The sequence below is a fragment of the Neomonachus schauinslandi genome, chromosome 13 (assembly GCF_002201575.2).
Source record: "Neomonachus schauinslandi chromosome 13, ASM220157v2, whole genome shotgun sequence".
Taxonomy (NCBI): Eukaryota; Metazoa; Chordata; class Mammalia; order Carnivora; family Phocidae; genus Neomonachus; species Neomonachus schauinslandi.
This window is the reverse complement of record NC_058415.1, coordinates 18,996,402-19,016,884: the sequence shown is the minus strand read 5'-3', so window position 1 is coordinate 19,016,884 and position 20,483 is coordinate 18,996,402. Positions and strand designations below refer to the sequence as shown.

Here is a 20,483-nt window from a genome sequence, read left to right as displayed (position 1 = left end):
GTTCCTGACCTCAGGGGGAAAGCTCTCAGTTTTTCCCCACTGAGAATGATATTTGCTGTAGGTTTTTCATAGATGGCTTTTATGATATTGAGGTATGTATCCTCTGTACCTATACTCTGAAGAGTTTTGATCAAGAAAAGATGCTGTACTTTGTCAAATGCTTTTTCTGCATCTATTGAGAGGATCATATGGTTCTTATTCTTTCTTTTATTAATGTATTGTATCATACTGATTGATTTGCAGATGTTGAACCAACCTTGCAGCCCAGGGATAAATCCCACTTGGTCGTGGTGAATAATCCTTTTAATGTACTGTTGGATCCTATTGGCTAGTATTTTGGGAGAATTTTTGCATCCATGTTCATCAAGGATATTGGTTGGTAATTCTCCTTTTTGATGGGGTCTTTGTCTGGTTTTGGGATCAAGGTAATGGTGGCCTCATAAAACGAGTTTGGAAGTTTTCCTTCCATTTCTATTTTTTGGAACAGTTTCAGAAGAATCTGTATTAATTCTTCTTTAAATGTTTGGTAGAATTCCCCTGGGAAGCCATCTGGCCCTGGGCTCTTGTTTGTTGGGAGATTTTTGATTACTGCTTCAATTTCCTTAGTGGTTATAGGTCTGTTCAGGTTTTCTATTTCTTCCTGGTTCAATTTTGGTAGTTGATACATCTCTAGGAATGCGTCCATTTCTTCCAGATTATTTAATTTGCTGGCATATAGTTGCTCATATGTTCTTATACTTGTATTTCTTTGGTGTTGGTTGTGATTTCTCCTCTTTCATTCATGATTTTGTTTATTTGGGTCATTTCTCTTTCCTTTTGATAAGTCTGGCCAGGGGTTTATCAATCTTATTCTTTCAAAGAACCAGCTCCTAGTTTCGTTGCTCTGTTCTACTGTTCTTTTGGTTTCTATTTCATTGATTTCTGCTCTGATCTTTATTATTTCTCTTCTCCTGCTGGGTGTAGGCTTTATTTGCTGTTCTTTCTCCAGCTCCTTTAGGTGTAGGGTTAGGTTGTGTATTTGAGACCTTTCTTGTTTCTTGAGAGAGGCTTGTATTGCTATATACTTTCCTCTTAGGACTGCCTTTGCTCCATTCCAAAGATTTTGAACAGCTGTGTTTTCATTTTCATTGGTTTCCATGAATTTTATTAATTCTTCTTTTAATTTCCTGGTTGACCCATTCATTCTTTAGTAGGATGCTCTTTAGCCTCCATGTATTTGAGTGCTTTCCAAATTTTCCTCTTGTGATTGAGTTCTAGTTTCAAAGCATTGTGGTCTGAAAATAGGCAGGGAATGATCCCAATCTTTTGGTACCGGTTAAGTCCTGATTTGTGACCTAGGATGTGATCTATTCTGGAGAATGTTCTATGGGCAGTAGAGAAGAATGTGTATTCTGTTGCTTTGGGATGGAATGTTCTGAATATATCTGTGAAGTCCATTTGGTCCAGTGTGTCATTTAAATTATTTCCTTATTGATCTTTTGCTTAGAAGATCTGTCCATTTCAATGAGGGGGGTGTTAAAGTCCCCTACTATTATTGTATTGTTGTCAATATTTTTCTTTGCTTTTGTTATTAATTGCCTTATATAACTGGCTACTCCCATGTTAGGGGCATAGATATTTACAATTGTTAGATCTTCTTGGTGGAAAGACCCTTTAAGTAGGATATAGTGTCCTTCATCATCTCTTATTATAGTCTTTGGTTTAAAATCTATTTGTCTGGTATAAGGATTGCCACCCCAGCTTTCTTTTTGTGTCCATTAGCATGGTAAATGGTTTTCCACCCCCTCACTTTCAATCTGGGGGTGTCTTTGGGTCTAAAATGAGTCTCTTGAAGACAGCATATCGATGGGTCTTGTTTTTTTATCCAATCTGATAGCCTGTATCTTTTGATTGGGGCATTTAGCCCATTTACATTCAGGGTAACTACTGAAAGATATGAATTTAGTGCCATTGTATTGGCCTGTAAGGTGACTGTTACTGTATATTGTCTGTGTTCCTTTCTGGTCTATGTTGCTTTTAGGCTCTCTCTCTTTGCTTAGAGGACCCCTTTCAATATTTCTTGTAGGGCTGGTTTTGTGTTTGCAAATTCCTTTAGTTTTTGTTTGTCCTGGAAGCTTTTTATCTCTCCTTCAATTTTCAATGACAGCCTAGCTGGATATAGTATTCTTGGCTGCATATTTTTCTCATTTAGTGCTCTGAATACATCATGCCAGTTCTTTCTGGACTGCTAGGTCTCTGTGGATAGGTCTGTTGCCAATCTAATGTTTCTACCATTGTAGGTTACAGATCTCATCTCCCGTGCTGCTTTCAGGATTTTCTCTGTCTTTGAGACTCGTAAGTTTTACTATTAGATGTCGGGGTATTGACCCATTTTTACTGATCTTGAGGGGGGTTCTCTGTGCCTCCTGGATTTTGATGCCTGTATCCTCCCCCAGATTAGGGAAGTTCTCTGCTATGATTTGCTCCAATATACCCTCTGCCCCCCTCTCTCTCTCTTCTTCTGGGATCCCAATTATTCTAATGTTGTTTCGTCTTATGGTATCGCTTATCTCTTGAATTCTGCCCTCATGATCCAGTAGTTATCTTATTCTCAGCTTCTTTATTTTCCATCATTTGGTCTTCTGTATCACTAATTCTCTCTTCTGCCTCATTTATCCTTATTTAGGCAACTTGGTTAAATTTTAGTTATTTCTCCAGAAAGGGTTTCTCTAATAACTTCCATGCTTTTTTCAAGCCCAGCTAGTATCTTTAAAATCATCATTCTGAACTCTAGTTACAACATCTTACTAATGTCTGTATTGATTAGGTCCCTGGCAGTCGGTACTGCCTCTTGTTCTTTTTGTTGAGGTGATTTTTTCCGTCTTGTCATTTTATCTTCCAGAAAGTGGTCGCTTTTCTGTTCAGAGAGTTCTCGCTATTCTTTTCTTCGATCTCCTGTTGAGCTCGTAGGTGTTCAGAATGGTTTGATCCCTATCCAGCTGAATTCCTGGGAACAGACGAAATCCAGATGTCCTACTCCTCCGCCATCTTGCTCCTCCCCCCCTAGATCACTGAACCTATGAATGTCATTTAATATGGTAAAGTCTCTGAGGATGTGACTAACTGAAGGACTCTGAAATGAGGTGATAATCCTGCATTATGTAGGTGGGCTCTAAAAGCTACCACAAGTGTCCTCATAGGAGAGATGCAGAGGGAGACCAGGCCTACAGAGCAGAAGGTGATGTGAAGATGAAGGCAGAGCTTGGAATGACGTGGCCACAAGCCACCAGAAGCAGGAGGAGGCAAGATGCAAATTCTACCCTCCCAAGGGATTGCAGCCTTGCTGCCACCCTGATTTCTGACTTTTGGCCTCCAGACCCGTAAGAGGATGAAGTTTTAGTGTGCAGGCCACCGAGTTCATGGTAATTTGTTACAGCAGCCACAGGGACACAACACACTGTACAAGGTATCTCTCTACATTATTTCCAACAACTGCATGTGACTCTACAATTATCTCAATTAAAAAAAATAACCTACCACAGGTCAAGCAATATTCTAAGTGCTCTGGAAATAGACAAGAGCTACTGCATTCACAGAACTTACTAATCCTAGCAGGAGAGACAAGCAAGGTAAAATATATAGTGTATTAAGTAGTGAAAAAAGCTAAAGAGAAAGAAAAATCAAGGAAGGAAGGGAGATATGAAGTATTTGGGGCAGGATAGGGGCTAAAATCAAATTTTAGGGTGGCTGTGGAAGGCCTCACTAAGAAGATAGCTGATGAATATAGGAAGCAACCATACAACAGAAAGAGTATTTCCAGCAAAGGTAAGGAGTGGGTACAATACCTATTTTAAGTTCCATATCTATTTTTCAAATCAAACTTATAATACTCTCACTAAGATGAATGGGGAAGTGGGGATTTCTCTTTCCTATCAGAATAAACTGAGATTGTCTGTTTCTTAGCTTTGGGAACAGCACCTTCTTGATTATACCCCTTACTTTAATGGCCATTCCTTTTCAGTTTCCATTGCTGGGTCCTCTTTATTTTCCCAACGTCTCAGTGTTGGTGGACCTGGGGGCCAAGTCCTTGGATCTATTTTTTTTCCTCTTTCCTAGTCTCATTCCCTACGTGATCGCATTCAATCCCGTGGCTTTAAACACCGTTACAAGCTCGCACATTTCAAATTTTTAACTCTAGCTTGCACCTTCCTCTTGAACTTCAGACTCCTATACTCAGCAATTACTTGATGTCCCCATTTGGATGTCTAAGAGATAGTTTAGACTTAATATGTTCAAAACAAAACTTCTAATTCCCTCCTTCCCTAAATGGAATGACAATACGATATTTCCAGTGTTTCAGAAAAAACTTTAGAATTATCCATGATGATTCTCTTTAATTTGTGACATCCAATTTATTAAGTAATCCTGTTGTCACTACATTCAAAATACAAATAGAACATGACCCCTTCTTACCAATGTCTAGCCTACATGGGTCTCATCACCACTACCTCTCACCTCGATTATTGCAAAGGCTTCTTTCGTGTTCCCCTGTGGCTTCCCTGGTCCCCCTATGATTTCTTCTGAATATATACAGCAGCCAGCTCACATCATTCTTCTTGTCCAAAACCTTCTAATGGTTTCTTGTCTTAAGAAAAAGCCAAAGTCCTTAAGAGTGGTTTACCAAGCCCATACGATCTGATCCCCTGCTCATTCTCCACTATCATCTTTTCCAACTCTCTCCTCTGGGTACGCTGGTCTTGCTATTTCTCAAGTATACTCCTGCGTCAGAGGCTTTTTACTTGCTATTCCTACTGCCTGGGACATTCTTCTCATATGGCTCACTCCCTTACTTCCTTCTGGGCTCTTCTCTAGTTTAATCTTACCAGTAAAGCTGCCTTGAATGTCTTATATACAAGATAGCAACTTTCCTCCTCACCACTTTGGATGTTCTTATGTTTCATGCTGCTTTATTTTTCTTCATAGAAGTTTTCACCATTTAGCATATCATATTTATCAGTTTACCTATTTTTGTTTATTGCTCTCCCAAGAGAATGTAAGCTGTATGTGGACAGGAGCTTTGCCAATCATGTTTGTTTCTGGTTCCTTACGTGATTAAAAGAGTGTCTAGTTGGGGCGCCTGAGTGGCTCAGTTGGTTAAGCGTCTGCCTTCGGCTCAGGTCATGATCCTGGGATCCTGGGATCCTGGGATCCTGGGATCGAGCCCCGCATCGGGCTCACTGCTCAGCGGAGAGCCTGCTTCTCCCTCTCCCTCTGCCTGCCACTCTATCTGTGCTATCTCTCTGTCAAATAAATAAATAAAATCTTAAAAAAAAAAAAGTGTCTAGTTGATACACATCTTATGTAGAATACAGAGCATATCCCCTTTGTAAATAATACATGAAAATGCTTAATGCCAATTATTCACTTCTCAAATTGCAACTTATTATTTTTAATATTTTGGTTCCAATCTTGATTTTATACAGTTCAATTAGATTTATTCACCCATTTATATTCTTATATATTACTCTCATAGCCCATTTTTCCTTTCTGGTTTTATTTTTATCTTATTTTTTTAAGATTTTATTTATTTATTTGACAGAGAGAGAGAGTACAAGCAGGGAGAGTGGAAGGGAGAGGGAGAAGCAGGCTCCCACTGAGCAGAGAGCCCAACGTGGGGCTTGATCCCAGGATGCTGGGATCATGACCTGAGCTGAAGGTAGACACTTAACCAACTGAGCCACCCAGGCACCCCCCTTTCTGGTTTTAATATCCTTCTTCACAAGTACATCTTTAATAGTTCTTAGTCTTATTTTTAGTAAAAATGTTTTACTTTGCCATTAATCCTTAAAGGTAATGCAGCTCAGTACAGATTATAAAGTTTTAGAAAAATATAAGGTTATTTTAGCAACTCTGGGCATATACTTGCATAGCTCTCTCTAGATCTTGAATTACTTATGTTTCATTGAGTTTTGAGCTTCTCTGATGACAAGTAAACTAATTCTATTTGTGAATTTAAAGTTACATGTAGAAGAAATTGAACCTTTTTCCCCCATCTTAACTCTAAATTACAAAACCGAAAACACCCAATTAAAGCAATATGAAATACTGACTTGAGGGAAGCAGCTTATACGATGACATTACTTATCTCTATAAAGCAGGAAGGAAGGAATATATTAGGGAGATGTCGACCCACCTAACTTTCTAAGTTAGGTCCCATTAGCATGAATTTAATCAACTGTTTTTTGTGTTACAAATCTCTAGAGCAGAGATAACAATAGTGCAACTATCAGGATGCCTGGGTGGCTCAGTCAGTTAAGCGGCTGCCTTTGGCTCAGGTCATGATCCCGGGGTCCTGGGATCGAGTCCCACATCGTGCTCCTTGGTCAGCAGGGAGCCTGCTTCTCCTTCTGCCTCTGCCTCTCCCCCTGCTTGTGCTCTGTCTCTCTCTCTCTCTGACAAATAAAATCTTTAAACAAAACAAAAAACAATAGTGCAACTATCAAATTTCAATCCTAAGCTCAATTTAACTTGGAAGAAGAGAGAGCATTTTTTTTTTTTTTAAAGATTTTATTTATTTATTTGACAGAGAGAGACACAGCGAGAGAGGGAACACAAGCAGGGGGAGTGGGAGAGGGAGAAGCAGGCTTCCCATTGAGTAGGGAGCCCGATATGGGGCTCGATCCCAGGACCCTGGGATCATGACCTGAGCCGAAGGCAGACGCTTAACAACTGAGCCACCCAGGCACCCCGAGGGAGCATGTTTTAAAATTATTTGCACAAATGAAGAGAAATAGAGGAAATAGATGTTAACAGTTTCATAACAAAGTAAGATCATAAAGGGAGGGGAACACAAGCTGAGTTTGAACCAGGAATATAAAATGTCCTTCTTTACTTCTTAAATTATATTTGCTAATTTTATAACTCATGGGGGTGTGTGTGTGTGTATATATATGCAGCATTACATTATTATATATGTAGATAGCATTACATATATATATTATATGTATATTATATATATGGCATTACATTATTATAATGTACTGATAATAAGTAAAAGCTTGCTTAACTTGCCAAGCCTTTCCTGCCAAGGCTGCTGGGAATGAACGACCAATAGAGGAGAGCTCCTAATGTTGAAATGATACAAAGGAAACAACTTAAAAGGGAATTAGGAAGATGATACATAACTTGCCATATTATAAGGTTCAAAACTAAGGGCCTTAAGTCAAACAGCTGATTTATTTTATTTCTGTTTTAAGCATTTTACTCGTATCTTCCACCAAAGAGAACTTACCTTTTTATTCCCTGAAATGTACTGCTGGCCATGTCTATGATGCCTCCCGTTGGCCTTGCCACTGCTCCAACTAAACCTTTCCCAACACCTTTAAAGAAACCAGCTGCTCCTTCTTTTTGAGCTCCTAGAAAGAAAAAAAGACAAAGGTTTAGGCAAGTGGATCAAGAACGAAAACAGAATCAATTTGTGAAAGACCTGGTAATATAGATCACCCAAAGGAATATACTTGCCTTTGATTGGTTTTGTAACAATTCCTGTTATGCCACTTACAAAACCCTAGAGGAAAAGCACAATCGAAAATTTATACTTTGACATGATTGTAAAGAACCAAGTCTGGCTTACAAAAAATAGACAGTTCTGCTTTCTAGATACCCTAAGAATCTAGAAAGCACTGAAACAGAAATACATCTAGAAATACATTGCCTAATTATCTTAGCTAAAGAGAATGCTTTAGAGGCTACTGACATTTTATATAGGACACAACTCACTGCTCCTCCAATATCTAAATAATGCTTGAAGGAATGCAAGTTAAATGTCTATTTTCTTATTTGAAAAATGTAGCTTTAAAAGACATTCCCTGAGGAGCGCCTGGGTGGCTCAGTCGGTTAAGTGTCTGCCTTCGGCTCAGGTCCTGGGACTGAGCCCCGGGTCAGGCTCCCTGCTCAGCAGGGAGTCTGCTTGTCCCTCTCCCTCTGCCCCTCCCTCCTGCTCATGCTCTCTCTCAAATAAATAAAATCTTAAAAAAAAAAATAAGATAATCCCTGATGGGTTCACAACCCCGGGAAATTTCTTACAGACACTAAGCCTTTTCCTCCGCGAGTGATGCCTTCTCTGAGACCAGCTGGTTGCTTATTCATGGCCTCTCTTCTCTTCTGTTGATAGTCTTCATCCAGAGTCATGGCTGCCACCCCCTTAGCCATAGCACTGGTGATTTTGGAGGCAGCACCAGCTAATCCACCTAGCAGAAATGGTAATTATTTTTAGTAAAAGCAAAGGTATCATTACTTTCTAGCATAATCATACCTGGTAGGCATTCTCTTTCTTACCAACAGCTCCACCAACTAGTGCCTTCAGTCCTAATGCCATCCCCTCCACAAACTCTTCGGGACCTTGGATGGCTCCCTAAAGGGTCAAATAATAACAAAGGTTACATTTTCTTTTAAAGGTGAACTTATTGATATAAATGAAGAAAGCAGCAGTGACAAAAATAAAAATATCCCAGAGGCAGTGACACCAGCAAAAAACTTCACATGAACAAAATTCTCAGAGATATTTCACGACATTGAAAGTACAAAGAATAAGTTGATCCAAACTCAGGAATAGGACTATTCACCAGTGTGTACAAAACATGTTTGCTCCAAACTGTAAGTTACAGGATGAGAACATAAGCACAAACTACTCTTGATAGTTTTTGTAAAAGAAATAACTGCAATTCTTAATATTTCTTATGTTTTAAATTATACTATACAATGTAAGTAACAGTTTTACTTTTTCATTACCCTCTACATTTAAAAGTCAAAGTAGGAGAGATTTGAATATTTTAACAGAAAATGTTAAGGGACACAAAACAATCATAATTTTTGCCAATGGTTAAGACTGCTTTGCACAGTGTCTGCCTGCAGTTATTTTTACTGTCCCACACAACAGTGCAAAGCAAGACTGCCTGCCCATGGTGTTCTTACTTCTACTACAGAAAAAGTTTACCCACCTTTAATATTCCAACAGAATACTTAAATTTCAGTATATCTTAGTATAAAGTCTTAAGTTTAAATTTTGAGGGAAAAGGTTAAAATTTCCCTCCAAATTTCTCAAAACTTTTTAACCATTCTTTGCTGCAAAATCACATTCTTTTGTTGTGTCTCCCAAAATCTGTTTATACCTACGTTCTAAGTAAACAATTTGGAATGCATTATTTGTTCAAAAGTATTAGTGATGTATTACACAATGCAAGAATATGTATTTTATTACCTGGTAAGGTTCATAAAAAAATGCTTCCACACCTTCAGAAAATTCTCTAATCAAGCCAAAGGGATTTCCCAAAACTTCAAGTCCAAGAATGAGTACATACATTTGCTTAATGGCCTAAAAATGAAATACAAACATTAATCAATTTAGTCAATCAGAAAAAAATTTCAATATTCAGTACACACACCCAGTTTTTTTTTTTAGGCTAACATCCTTATCACCAATTTCAACACCTACACCATATCAGCCTATTTATCACTAGTTTTTAGTTTGTTTTTTTTTTTTTTTTTTAATTCGACAGAGAGACACACAGTGAGAGAGGGAACACAAGCAGGGGGAGTGGGAGAGGGAGAAGCAGGCTTCCCGCAGAGCCGGGAACCTGATGCAGGACTCGATCCCAGGACCCTGGGACCAGGACCTGAGCCGAAGGCAGACGCTTAATGACTGAGCCACCCAGGCGCTCACTAGTTTTGTTTTTAAAAAGTTATTTGGTGTTAGAGTATTAGAAATAATACGACATATTTACATAAAGCTTTAGAATACTCAAAATGCTTTCAACTTTTACAACTATGTGTGACAGCTGCTATTACCACCATCATTTTACAGACTGGAGAAACATACAGGTCAAATGATGCCCAGGGTCACATAGTAGGTAAATAGCAACACTGGAATCCAAACCCAGACACCTTGAATCAGGCTTAGTGTTCTGTCCACTACAGAACGGCTGTCTCAGACACTCTATAAGTTATATCCTAAGATACTGGAGTCTTGCTAAAGGTGGGAAAAAAAATCCATTAAAATAACATATCTGACTCAACAACATAATAACATTAAAAATAGCCTGTATTCAGTTAGTTACTAATAGTTTCCCTTGAAACTATTTTTTTGAAGTAAGTTTGGTGCATTAGTCAATATTTTATTTAAAGATACTTGTTTAAGTCCACACATACCCAGAAAACATTTCTGTTCGTGGCTAAAAAACAGAAAGGCAAAAAACTGAAATGGTGGCACGGCTCAACTTCTTTCTCAATTCTGAGAAGAAAAAATTTTTAAGATTTTGAAAATGGTTATTCACTTTCTCGTCAAATCTACATTATACATGTACAGACACAGTTTCAATATATCAATCTGTCCCTTTAAAAAATAATCTCAGACAAACCTGTTTCGAATAGTGTCTTATTACTTCAGACTGTAGTTCAGATGCTGTATGGAACTGATAGTTCAGTTCAAAAAATGCAAGCCTGAAAAACACATAAATATGTGTGAGGGTGTGGGTAGAAGGAGAGGAAGAGGGAGAGAGGGGAAGATAATTTTTTTAATATTCACGAATGGTTTCATTTTCTTTAGAATTTTTCTCTCAATCTTTCCTTTCCGTACATTTCCCAAGCCAATCAGAAAACATGCTCTTTTACATATGCTCATTCTGGTCAAAGAACCCTCTAAGACTCTCATGAGAGCTATGGATCTTATCCTCAGAAAAGCAACCAATATATACGTATTACTACATCCTTTAGCGGATTCAGAGACCCTCTGGATCTCACTCACAGACATGGACTGGATTTTTCAACTCTGCCCTGTCATGGCCCACACAGAAAATGTCTGGCACACTGAGGTGAATGGAAGAGGCTGCTCAGGAACAGCCAGACTTCAGCTGCGGCAGATCCCGTCTGATCAGCTGACAGCTGAGGAACCAAGGTCGGTTGACTGCTAACCTATTCACAGCATATACGGATCCACTGCTTGGGAAGCTCTCTGTTAGCTGGTAAGACAGAAGCTGGATGAGAAATCTCATTCTATTCCCAACGTCTTCAAACCTATGTTCTTTAATTTGACTGTTACCTAACTTTATCTAGATTTAGAGTTACATCCTACTGGACTCACTGATTCTTACTACGGTCCTTAATAACAATTCTGGGTGCTACCTGAAAAGGGCACTCTCATCTGAAGTCTCCATTCAGATACTCTAATAGCTTCCATTATGACTCACATTAAAATGTATATTCTTGGCTGTAACATTTAAACGAATCCCTTCACTTCCCCTATCATGCCATTCATTTTGTTCTAGTCACATATGTTTTGAAGAATCTCGATCCTAGAAGCCTTGAGGTCACATGGTTTAATCACCATACCTTTGGGCATACAGCTTCTTAGAAATCCTTCTGTAGGCCAGAAAGGCTTATATGATGCACAAACTTGTATGGCCTCTCTCCCTCTTTCTTAAGGAAATTATTTAATAATAACCCCTGTCTATGACCTCTAATATCCTTTACACACTTTTTCACTTGTAAAGTTTTTAGGTAAATATAAAATGGACTTTTCATCAATTTATAGATTTGAATATTAAACATACTTAAAAACTACATCTTGTACATCTGTAAGGGTGGCACCAATACTCTTCAGCAAAAGATTTAAAGAACGAACGGCCATCAGTCCTTCCTGTTGTTCTGAATCTTTAGCTTCTTCTCTGCCCGAACTCAGTGAAACACTTAAATGCAACTAAAGAGATAAAGAGAGAAATATTTAAAGCACTATCTTCAAGATGACAATTTTAACTTTTAAAATTTAATCTTATTTTAAATTTACTACACCATAAGATTTCAAAGTTACCTGGATTATGCTGAAATTATTAAGTGAAAAGTTACAAGAATTTAAAATTGAATACAGCTCTATTTAATTTTTAAATTCAGCAATATAAGCTAATACGGTATTTAGGTTCAATCCAATTCTTTTGGTAAAGCTGTGAAAATAATAATTTTTATACATTTTTTAAAAATAATAATCTAGAACTTGAAGTTGTTGAAAATAACTCAAATAGTGTTTCAACTATTAGAATTAAGTTAACATGTCAAAATCAGTTAAAACAAACTTTCACATTTTTGTATTGTATGCATTTATGTATGTGTGTATATGTATGTACAGCTATACAATAATTTTCTTTAGTGTTACATAATTCAGAAACTCTGTGTTAAGAACTTATATTTAGTTCCATTCAGTCTTCACTTCTTAAATCAAGGTTACTTCATGAGTTAATTTAAAACTTACAGACTATAGTTAGTAATACTGTAGTGCATTATTTGAAAGTTGCTAAGAGAATAAATAAATCCTAAAGTTCTCATCACAAGAAAAACTTTTTTTAACACTGTGTGGTGATGGATGGTAACTAACTTATTGTGGTGATCATTTCAGAGTGTATACAAATATCAAATCATTACCTTATACATCTGAAACTAATGTATATGTCAATTATACCAATAAACAGACACACACAAAATTTTGAAAACTGTCATTAAATACGTTAACAGAAAACTAAGGTAACAAAATGTTAGGTCAAGATATAAACATATAAACACATGTTGTAGGTGGCTCCAATATTTTTCTATATAGTGAAAACTGTTAGAAGTATAAATAAAAATTTCAAAGGATTATTCCTGCTACTTTATTTACAGAATTTATATACTATTAGAGAACATAATTTATATGCTCATCTCCCCAAACAGATCAAGTCAATTTGCTATTACCTAGATTATCGAGAATAATAAAAATGACTTCTATTTCCCCTACCTTGATAGGAGATATATGGAAGTATTCATAGAGACTGACTTGTGATGAATCTGCTAATGAAGCTGTTTTATATTCTTCTTGGAAAGCTTCTATATCTTTATGAAAAAGTTCAATCTATAAAGAAACAAAAAGTATTAACTTAAAGGATCTATCTGTATGAGGCATTTAAGTCAACAGCTCAGACACTGCAGAACACTCCCCTGTAACATCCATATTCAACACTGTTCATGACTAGAAAGTTATTGCATGAGAAGGGAACCTAACACCTGTTAGTAAAGCTTTGTCCCTAACTCACAAATTGATAAGCATATCTTCTTTGTTCCCATCTAATCCATTAAAAAACACTAAGCTTTTCTTCTTGGGACTACAGAGTTATCCCAAAAGGCTATGATAATCTAGTGCATCAACACTTTCTTAGGAATATTTGTTTCTTTAAATATAATCATAGTTCATTTGTAGCTTTTTAGTAAATACCTCACTGACATCTACAGAGGCCCATGATATAATCAAAAAGGGGAAGGCACTGAAAATGATGTTGTATGAAGTGATGATTATGGCTTTCATTCTTGATAATCAACATTAATTCTCTTTTAAACACACATTTAAGTTACTTCTATATGTTGAGAAATGGCCCCAACATTCACATTTTGACCTATCATCAATAATAAAATGATGGCCTTATTAAAAGTATAGGATCTGGAAATTGACTTCCGGGATGACAGTGTGAAGGGTTCTTCAGACCAGCTCCCCAGTGAAACTGGTGAAATTAAAAAACATCTGAGTGCCTGGGTGGCTCAGTCGATTAAGCATCTGACTCTTGGCTTTGGCTCAGGTCATGATCTCGGGGTCATGGGATGGAGCCCTGCATTAGGGTCCACACTCAGTGGGGAGTCTGCTTGAGATTCTCTCCCTCCCCCTATGCCCCCACTGCATGCTTGCTCTTTCTAAAATAAATAAATATTTAAAAAATTAAAATAAAAAAACATTTAAGGCCTCTATGAATGAACCTAATGGTATAAGCAAATAAAACATCTTTTCAAGAAAAATCTATAAAAATTTGGTAAGAAAAGTGAATCTGTAAGTATTTAAACAAGTACCATTCTCTCAGATCCCCCTCCTAGTTCAACAAGCCATAACTCTACTCTAGACTGCTATACTCAAGAACACAAAGCTCCCTCTCTGCCCAGTCTCCAGTCAGGAATACTTTCTTCCCGGGAGGCATAAGATGTCAGCATTTCTTATCCTGCCCCCAGTTACCAGCTGCTAATGCTACATTATGGGGGATGTGGGAGCTTCCATCCTGCTGCCCAGCCTCTACTCATGGGAACAAAGGCTCTAAGTGGGTGTGATACCGATGAGAATACTGGGTTCTCATCCCTCTTGTTCCAACCACAGCTCTGAAGCTCTGGTTCAGATAGTTTTACCTGGGGGACAAGGAAACTTTAACTCCTATCTTTTCCCAAAGAAACTGCCTTCAACTGCAAGGGAGTGTGAAGAAGTTCAAGCCTGAGCTTTTAGGAAACAGTGAATGTCATAGGGAAAGGTAACTATAAGGAAAATCACTGATTCAATGAAGATACAGGCTAAACTGTAGGTCTCTTAGTTTTCATGAGCAAAATGGAGAAAGAGACAGTTTAAAGGGGTCCCCCTGGGGCTAGAACAAATATCAAACACTGATCTCCAGATCAATTCCTTCAAAAAAGAAAAAAAAAAAAAAGCCCAAGTTTGATTAGATTAGTTTGCAGAACAATTTATGGCCTAAGGTACTGTGGGAAAAAAAATAAAGCAATCAGCCAGCAATTAGTGGAGCTCAATAGCTAGGCGTGGTTGTGAAAAGAGAGGAAGAGGGCCCCGCCCCAAAACCACTTATTCTAGGGTAAGGGTGGGTATCCCAGATCTTCACCTCTCTGAGGAGCAACACCAAAAGCTTAAGAATGCAGGAAAAGTCAGGGGTGTGGGTAGGATAGACTTCAATAAAAAAATCTAACCAGTCATAGAATGAACAAATAAACTAATAACAATAACCTTTGGAGAAAGAGGAACCAGTAGCCAGTTTTTATAGTGTATCATCTAAAATGTCCAGTTCCCAAACAAAACTGATGATATATGCAAAGACATAGGAATGTATGACCCATACACTAGAAAAAACTAGGCAAAAGAAACTGCATGTGAGATGTGACCAGACTGGATTAAAAGAAAAATACTTCCAAGTAACCACTGTAAATATGTTCAAAGAACTAAAGAAAACCTGGGGTGCCTGGGGGGCTCAGACGGTTAAGCAACTGCCTTCGGCTCGGGTCATGGTCCCAGGGTCCTGGGATTGAGCCCCACATGGGGCTCCCTGCTTAGCGGGGAGTCTGCTTCTCCCTCTGCCTGTGCTGTTCCCCCTGCATGTGCTCTCTCATGCTCTCTACCAAATAAATAAATAAAATCTAAAGAACTAGAGAAAACCATATTTAGAAAAGTAAAAGAAATTATGATGACCATGTCTTATCAAAGAGAATAATATATCAATACAGATGGAGAAAAATTATATATTAAAAAAAACTATTAGAAATTCTGGAATTGAGAACTGTAACAGAAATGGAAGATTCACTAGAAGAACCTAACAGTGTATTTGAGCTGACAGAAGAAATATAAACACTTCATTATATGCTAAATTAAATGCACTGTTTCATCGTGAACTTGAAGTGTTAAAGATTATGCAATCTGGAGAACAGAGGAAAAAGAGAGGAAAAATCAGCAGTCTCAGAAATGTGGTACACCATTAAGCATACTAACATATACAATATGGGAGTATCGGAAGGAGAAAAGAGAGAAAAAGTAGAAAAAATATGCGAAGAAATAATAGCTGAACACTTTCTAAATTCAATGAAAAACAGTAACATATCCAGGAGGCCAAATGAACTCCTAGTGCATAAATGGAAAGAGGTTCACAACAGATACATAACAGTTAAACTGCTGAAAGTCAAAGACAAGGAGAAAATCTTAAAAACAAGAAGAGAAAAGCAACTTATTACATACAAGAGGACGCTGATAAGATTAATAGTTGGGGTGCCTGGGTGGAACTGTCGTCAAGCATCCTTAGATCTGGCCAAGGACTCTTAAAAATGACACCAAAAACATGAACAGCAACTAAAAAGAATTTGGATTTCATTAACATTAAGCTTTTGTGCTTCAAAAGACATCAGGAAGTAAAACACAACACACAGAATGAGAGAAAATATTTGCAAATCATTTATCTGGTATGGGACTTGTATTCAGAATATTACAATTCAATAAAAAGGAGACAACCTATTTAACAAAGGCAAAGGATCTGAACAGACATTTCTCTGTAGAAAATATGTAAGTGGTACATCAACACATCAAAAGATGCCCAACATCATTACTCATCAGGTACAAGTAAATCACAATCACAATAATATACTACTTCACACCCACTACGATGGCTAAAATCCAAAGGATAGACAAAAACAAGTGTTGATGATGATGCATTAAGAATCATACATTTTTAATGATTTCAAACTTTACAAATATTCATAGCAGTATTATTCATAATAGCCAAAATGTGGAAATAGCCCAAACATCCCTAACTGATGAATGGATAAACAAAATGTGGCATATCCACAGAGTCCTGGATATACATAATATGGAATATATCCATAACAATAGAATATTAGTTGGCCATAAAAAGGAATGACGTACTGAAACATGCTACAACTTGAATGAACTCTGTAAACATTATGCTAAGTGTAAGAAGCCCATTAAAAAAACTACAAGTGGATGATTCCATATATCTAGAACAAGAAATCCTATAGACAAAGTACATTAGTGGTTGTATGAGACTGGGATGGTTTCTTTTTTGGGTGGATGAAAATGTTCTGGAATGAGACAGTAATGATGGTTGTACAATTCTGTAAATACATTAAAAACCACTGAACTGTCCACCACAAATGATTAAAATGTATGACGTGTGAACTGTATTTCAATAAACTGCTATTAAAAGAAAAAAAAAGTATATTTGTCCTTGTCCTTATCCACATAATTTATACTATCTTCAGAGTTCTTTATATGAAGACAGCTGAAAAAGAGATCAGATCCGAGCTACCCTATCACTATGATTTTATAGTCTTTCCATCATAAGATACTACCTTTTATTTTTATCCCTTCTCTCACTGAATATTCTTGTCACACCCAAATTTCTAAGTTATTAATCAAAACAGAAGTAACTCAGGAAAATAAAATAGGAAAAAACAGTGATGTGAACCATGACTACTTCTCCCTACTATTGGCCTAAAACCTTTCCTATTCGCTAACTCACCTTCATAAGGCTATTTTAACTTGTCTTGCTTTCTTCATCTATAATCTGAAAATGGGATTTCTACCAATTTACCCACCATAGCAGCATAAGAAAAATTTAAAAACTTTATTTTTAAGATGGATCGAAACCATTTTAGTATCTTTAAAAATTTATAATTCTTTTAGTCCTCCTCCTTCCCCAACCCTTCCCGTCAATGCTATCATTCTGAATCTTACCTCGGTTTTTTCAGTCACTTCGGCTTCTGTCATAAGTTCTGCTAAAGCATAGACAAACCCAAGATCTAACCTGAGGTCCATTTCTTGGATCAACACCTTGAAATACCTATAATACAAAGTAGAAAACATTTAAAAACCATCGATTAAGTGCATTAAGAAAATCAGGTGAGAAAAAAAGCATTAGATAACTATTAGAATGTTGAAATTTAGGATTTTCTAAATGAACAAAAATGTCATGGCAACATTGTTCATAATACCAACCAACTCAAAATGTGAAAATGCCTATGAAGAGAAAACTGATAAGTAAACTGTGGTATATAGTCATAGAGCAGATTATTATACATTAGTGATAATAAACTCTAGCGAATACAGCAAAAATAATAAATTTTGGTAAAAAGTTGAATGAAAAAATCCAGTCCTAAAAGTACACATTCAGTTTAACAAAAAAAAAAAATTTTTTTTTTATGAAAAAAAGGAAAACTAAGAAGGTACATATGTGGTAAACACATATGTGTTTAGGTACATATGTGGAATGAAATTATATTTTAAAACATAAGGGATGAAGTTAGTGTTTATCGTGGTTGACAGGGTGGAGAAAACAAGAAATAGGGGAGTAATATATCAATGGATGTTTCTGTCAATATTCTATTTCTTAGACTGGGTGGTGACAATTTTAAGATACCATTTTTTCTTGTTTCTAAAACAATATGCAGTAATTATAGAAAACTTAAATGAGAAAACAATAAATAAAATACAAGTACATTTCATTCACAGCCTTCTGACTCTTCAAGATTATAAAACAGATTTTCCTAATGATCTTTATAATTTAATATTTTGCATGTAAACCTTTGCCTCACCTGAAATCGTTCTTTAGAGAGTATAATTAATTCACATATTTAAATCAAAACATTAAATACACACACAGAAATATATTAAGACACTTACTTAATACGTGATATCTGGGAATGCCCTGCAGATCTCATGACAATACTGACATCTGTAAAGGGCTTTGGAGCTACAAAAGTTAATAAATAGGATTAATCCCATGATGCTTTAAGCAAAAGATAAGCATTTTCTTGCAATTTAATACACATCACAATGGAGATTTACTAAATCATGAGTGTCAATTAAAATTACTATTTGTAAGATTGATTACAGTCTTATTTCAGACCCCAGGATGTTTTTTTTAAGTATCTGTATTCACTTTAAGGATAAATCCTTAAATTAGCAATTTTAAAGTAGAAGTATGCATTAGAATCACCAGGGAAACACTGTGAAAACACAGATTTCAGGGTCTTGTCCTGGGCTTCCAGGTAGAGGGGCTTGGGCATGTGCAATGGTGAACAGCTTCCAAGCAGATTATCAATACCGCCTTAGATAGTTCAGAGCCAGTGGTGTGGAGGTGGCGGGTGGGAAGCAAGGGCAGGAGGGAGGAAAGAGAAAGGGGAAGAGGGATAACAGAGAAAGAAGGAATTCGAGGGAGAAGCAGAGGATGGAAGAATAGACTTGTCATTACACTCATCTGGAGAATACAGGACATTTTCCATGGTCAGAAACCACTCTGAATTTGATTTTCTTCACAATTTATTCAAAGGTCCTGGTGGCTTTTAAATCAGGAATTTACAAATCAGTAATATTTCTAAAAATTTAAATATATATTCCTAATTAATCTTCTCCTCAGAATTCAATGTGTTGTTGACCTTAGTTGAGTACTTGTTCCTTTACAAGAGGTTTAATTTTCTAATGATCCCACAGAAACTAAACTTGAGAATCGTTTCGTGTTTTTATAATAAAATAAACCATACAGAGAATATAAACATTTTTATGGCAATCTAAAAATATAAACAAACCTGAATCCATGGTGACCGACTTGGGAGGTTTAATTGGATAAAACACAAATGGAAATATAGCACCATGTATCTGGTTTTGGATCTAAGAAAATAAAGACAGGTCGGTATATTAATATGTTAATTACAGAACCCGACTAGAATAACAGGATTTAATAAGTAGAAGGAATCAAGCAGTCTAGATCAACACTGAAACTGAAGTACTAGGTAAGAGAGACCATGGAATACATTTGGTTTATTGCTATGTTCCTTAAGAATACAATTTGACTATCTTTTCAGACTCACCTGTATTCTGTAAACTTGAATTCTAAATGATGACTGATGTGCGGATGTGCTATATTCTACTTTCAATGCTGGAAGATAATTTCTTCTTATAGCTATTACATGTGGCTGCAGAATTTTCATGTTAGTACCACTAGGTGTGAAGCAAACCTGAAAAATACCCCCCCCCAGACTGTTGTATTTCTCTGTATTCACAATTAAAATTAGAAATTTGTACCGAAAACTTTAAAGATAATGTTAATTAAAACAGCAGCCTAAATAGTTGATTAGACTGGATCTTTACAATTTGACTAGGTTTAGACTGGATCTTTCCAATACAACTCACAAAAATGTTCATATAATCCTTACAACTTAAGTTGTATCGCTTTTTATATAAATTTACTAAAAAATAAAGTGGTAAAAAAGAAAAAAAAGTAAAATAAGTAAAACAACATATTGGCTTCTTGTTAACTAAGGAATAGATCTCATTAGCATCTTAAGAGAAAGTCTGAGTTGTTAATACAGACAGCTATTCCTTTAAAGTATTTTGTATAAAGTATATATGACAGAATTCACTGTTTTGTAAGGAAACCAGACTTTCCTTAAAAGTTCACTAGTGATTCATCTAATTACAACAGGTAAAAATTAACACTTCACATCAGTACTTAAAAGTATTACCGGAATGTTAGTGTCCAATTCAACAACCTTATCTTCTGAAGGTGAAGATTCAGTATATTCCTTAAATTCTTTCTCTAACTTCTCAGTGTGCTTTACACTCATTGGCTTCCATCTTGCCTTCTTCTTGGGCTTTGTCTCCCAAACCACATCAGAACTTATATATGAAAGCAAAAATCATGGTGCTAATTTATAAACATTTTCATTTTATCTGGTTTATTACATGAATTGCAAAACCTTCAGTAAAATTTTACAATATCCTCAGTTATATGCCAAGTACACTACAGATTTAAAAATAAGAATTCAATCAATACTTAGACTTTTACCCAGACACTATTTAGGTGGTAGAGATATTATCAGTAAACATC

The 20,483-nt window shown here is 36.4% G+C and overlaps 1 protein-coding gene across 4 annotated transcripts in view; it reads right to left on the bottom strand.

The window, feature by feature from the left end:
- VPS13A (vacuolar protein sorting 13 homolog A) overlaps window positions 1–20,483 on the bottom strand; it is a 269,920-nt gene that overhangs the window by 30,434 nt on the left and 219,003 nt on the right. For all 4 annotated transcript variants that reach the window (XM_021689382.1, XM_044920643.1, XM_021689383.1 and 1 more), the window contains 13 exons: window positions 20,119–20,272; window positions 19,465–19,611; window positions 19,183–19,264; window positions 18,278–18,347; window positions 17,333–17,438; window positions 12,797–12,910; window positions 11,586–11,731; window positions 10,395–10,476; window positions 9,239–9,352; window positions 8,317–8,392; window positions 8,065–8,228; window positions 7,501–7,546; window positions 7,271–7,394 (listed from right to left, as the gene is read on the bottom strand). In XM_021689382.1, coding sequence (XP_021545057.1) covers window positions 7,271–7,394; window positions 7,501–7,546; window positions 8,065–8,228; window positions 8,317–8,392; window positions 9,239–9,352; window positions 10,395–10,476; window positions 11,586–11,731; window positions 12,797–12,910; window positions 17,333–17,438; window positions 18,278–18,347; window positions 19,183–19,264; window positions 19,465–19,611; window positions 20,119–20,272 — 1,425 coding nt within the window. The remainder of the gene's footprint in view (window positions 1–7,270; window positions 7,395–7,500; window positions 7,547–8,064; window positions 8,229–8,316; window positions 8,393–9,238; window positions 9,353–10,394; window positions 10,477–11,585; window positions 11,732–12,796; window positions 12,911–17,332; window positions 17,439–18,277; window positions 18,348–19,182; window positions 19,265–19,464; window positions 19,612–20,118; window positions 20,273–20,483) is intronic.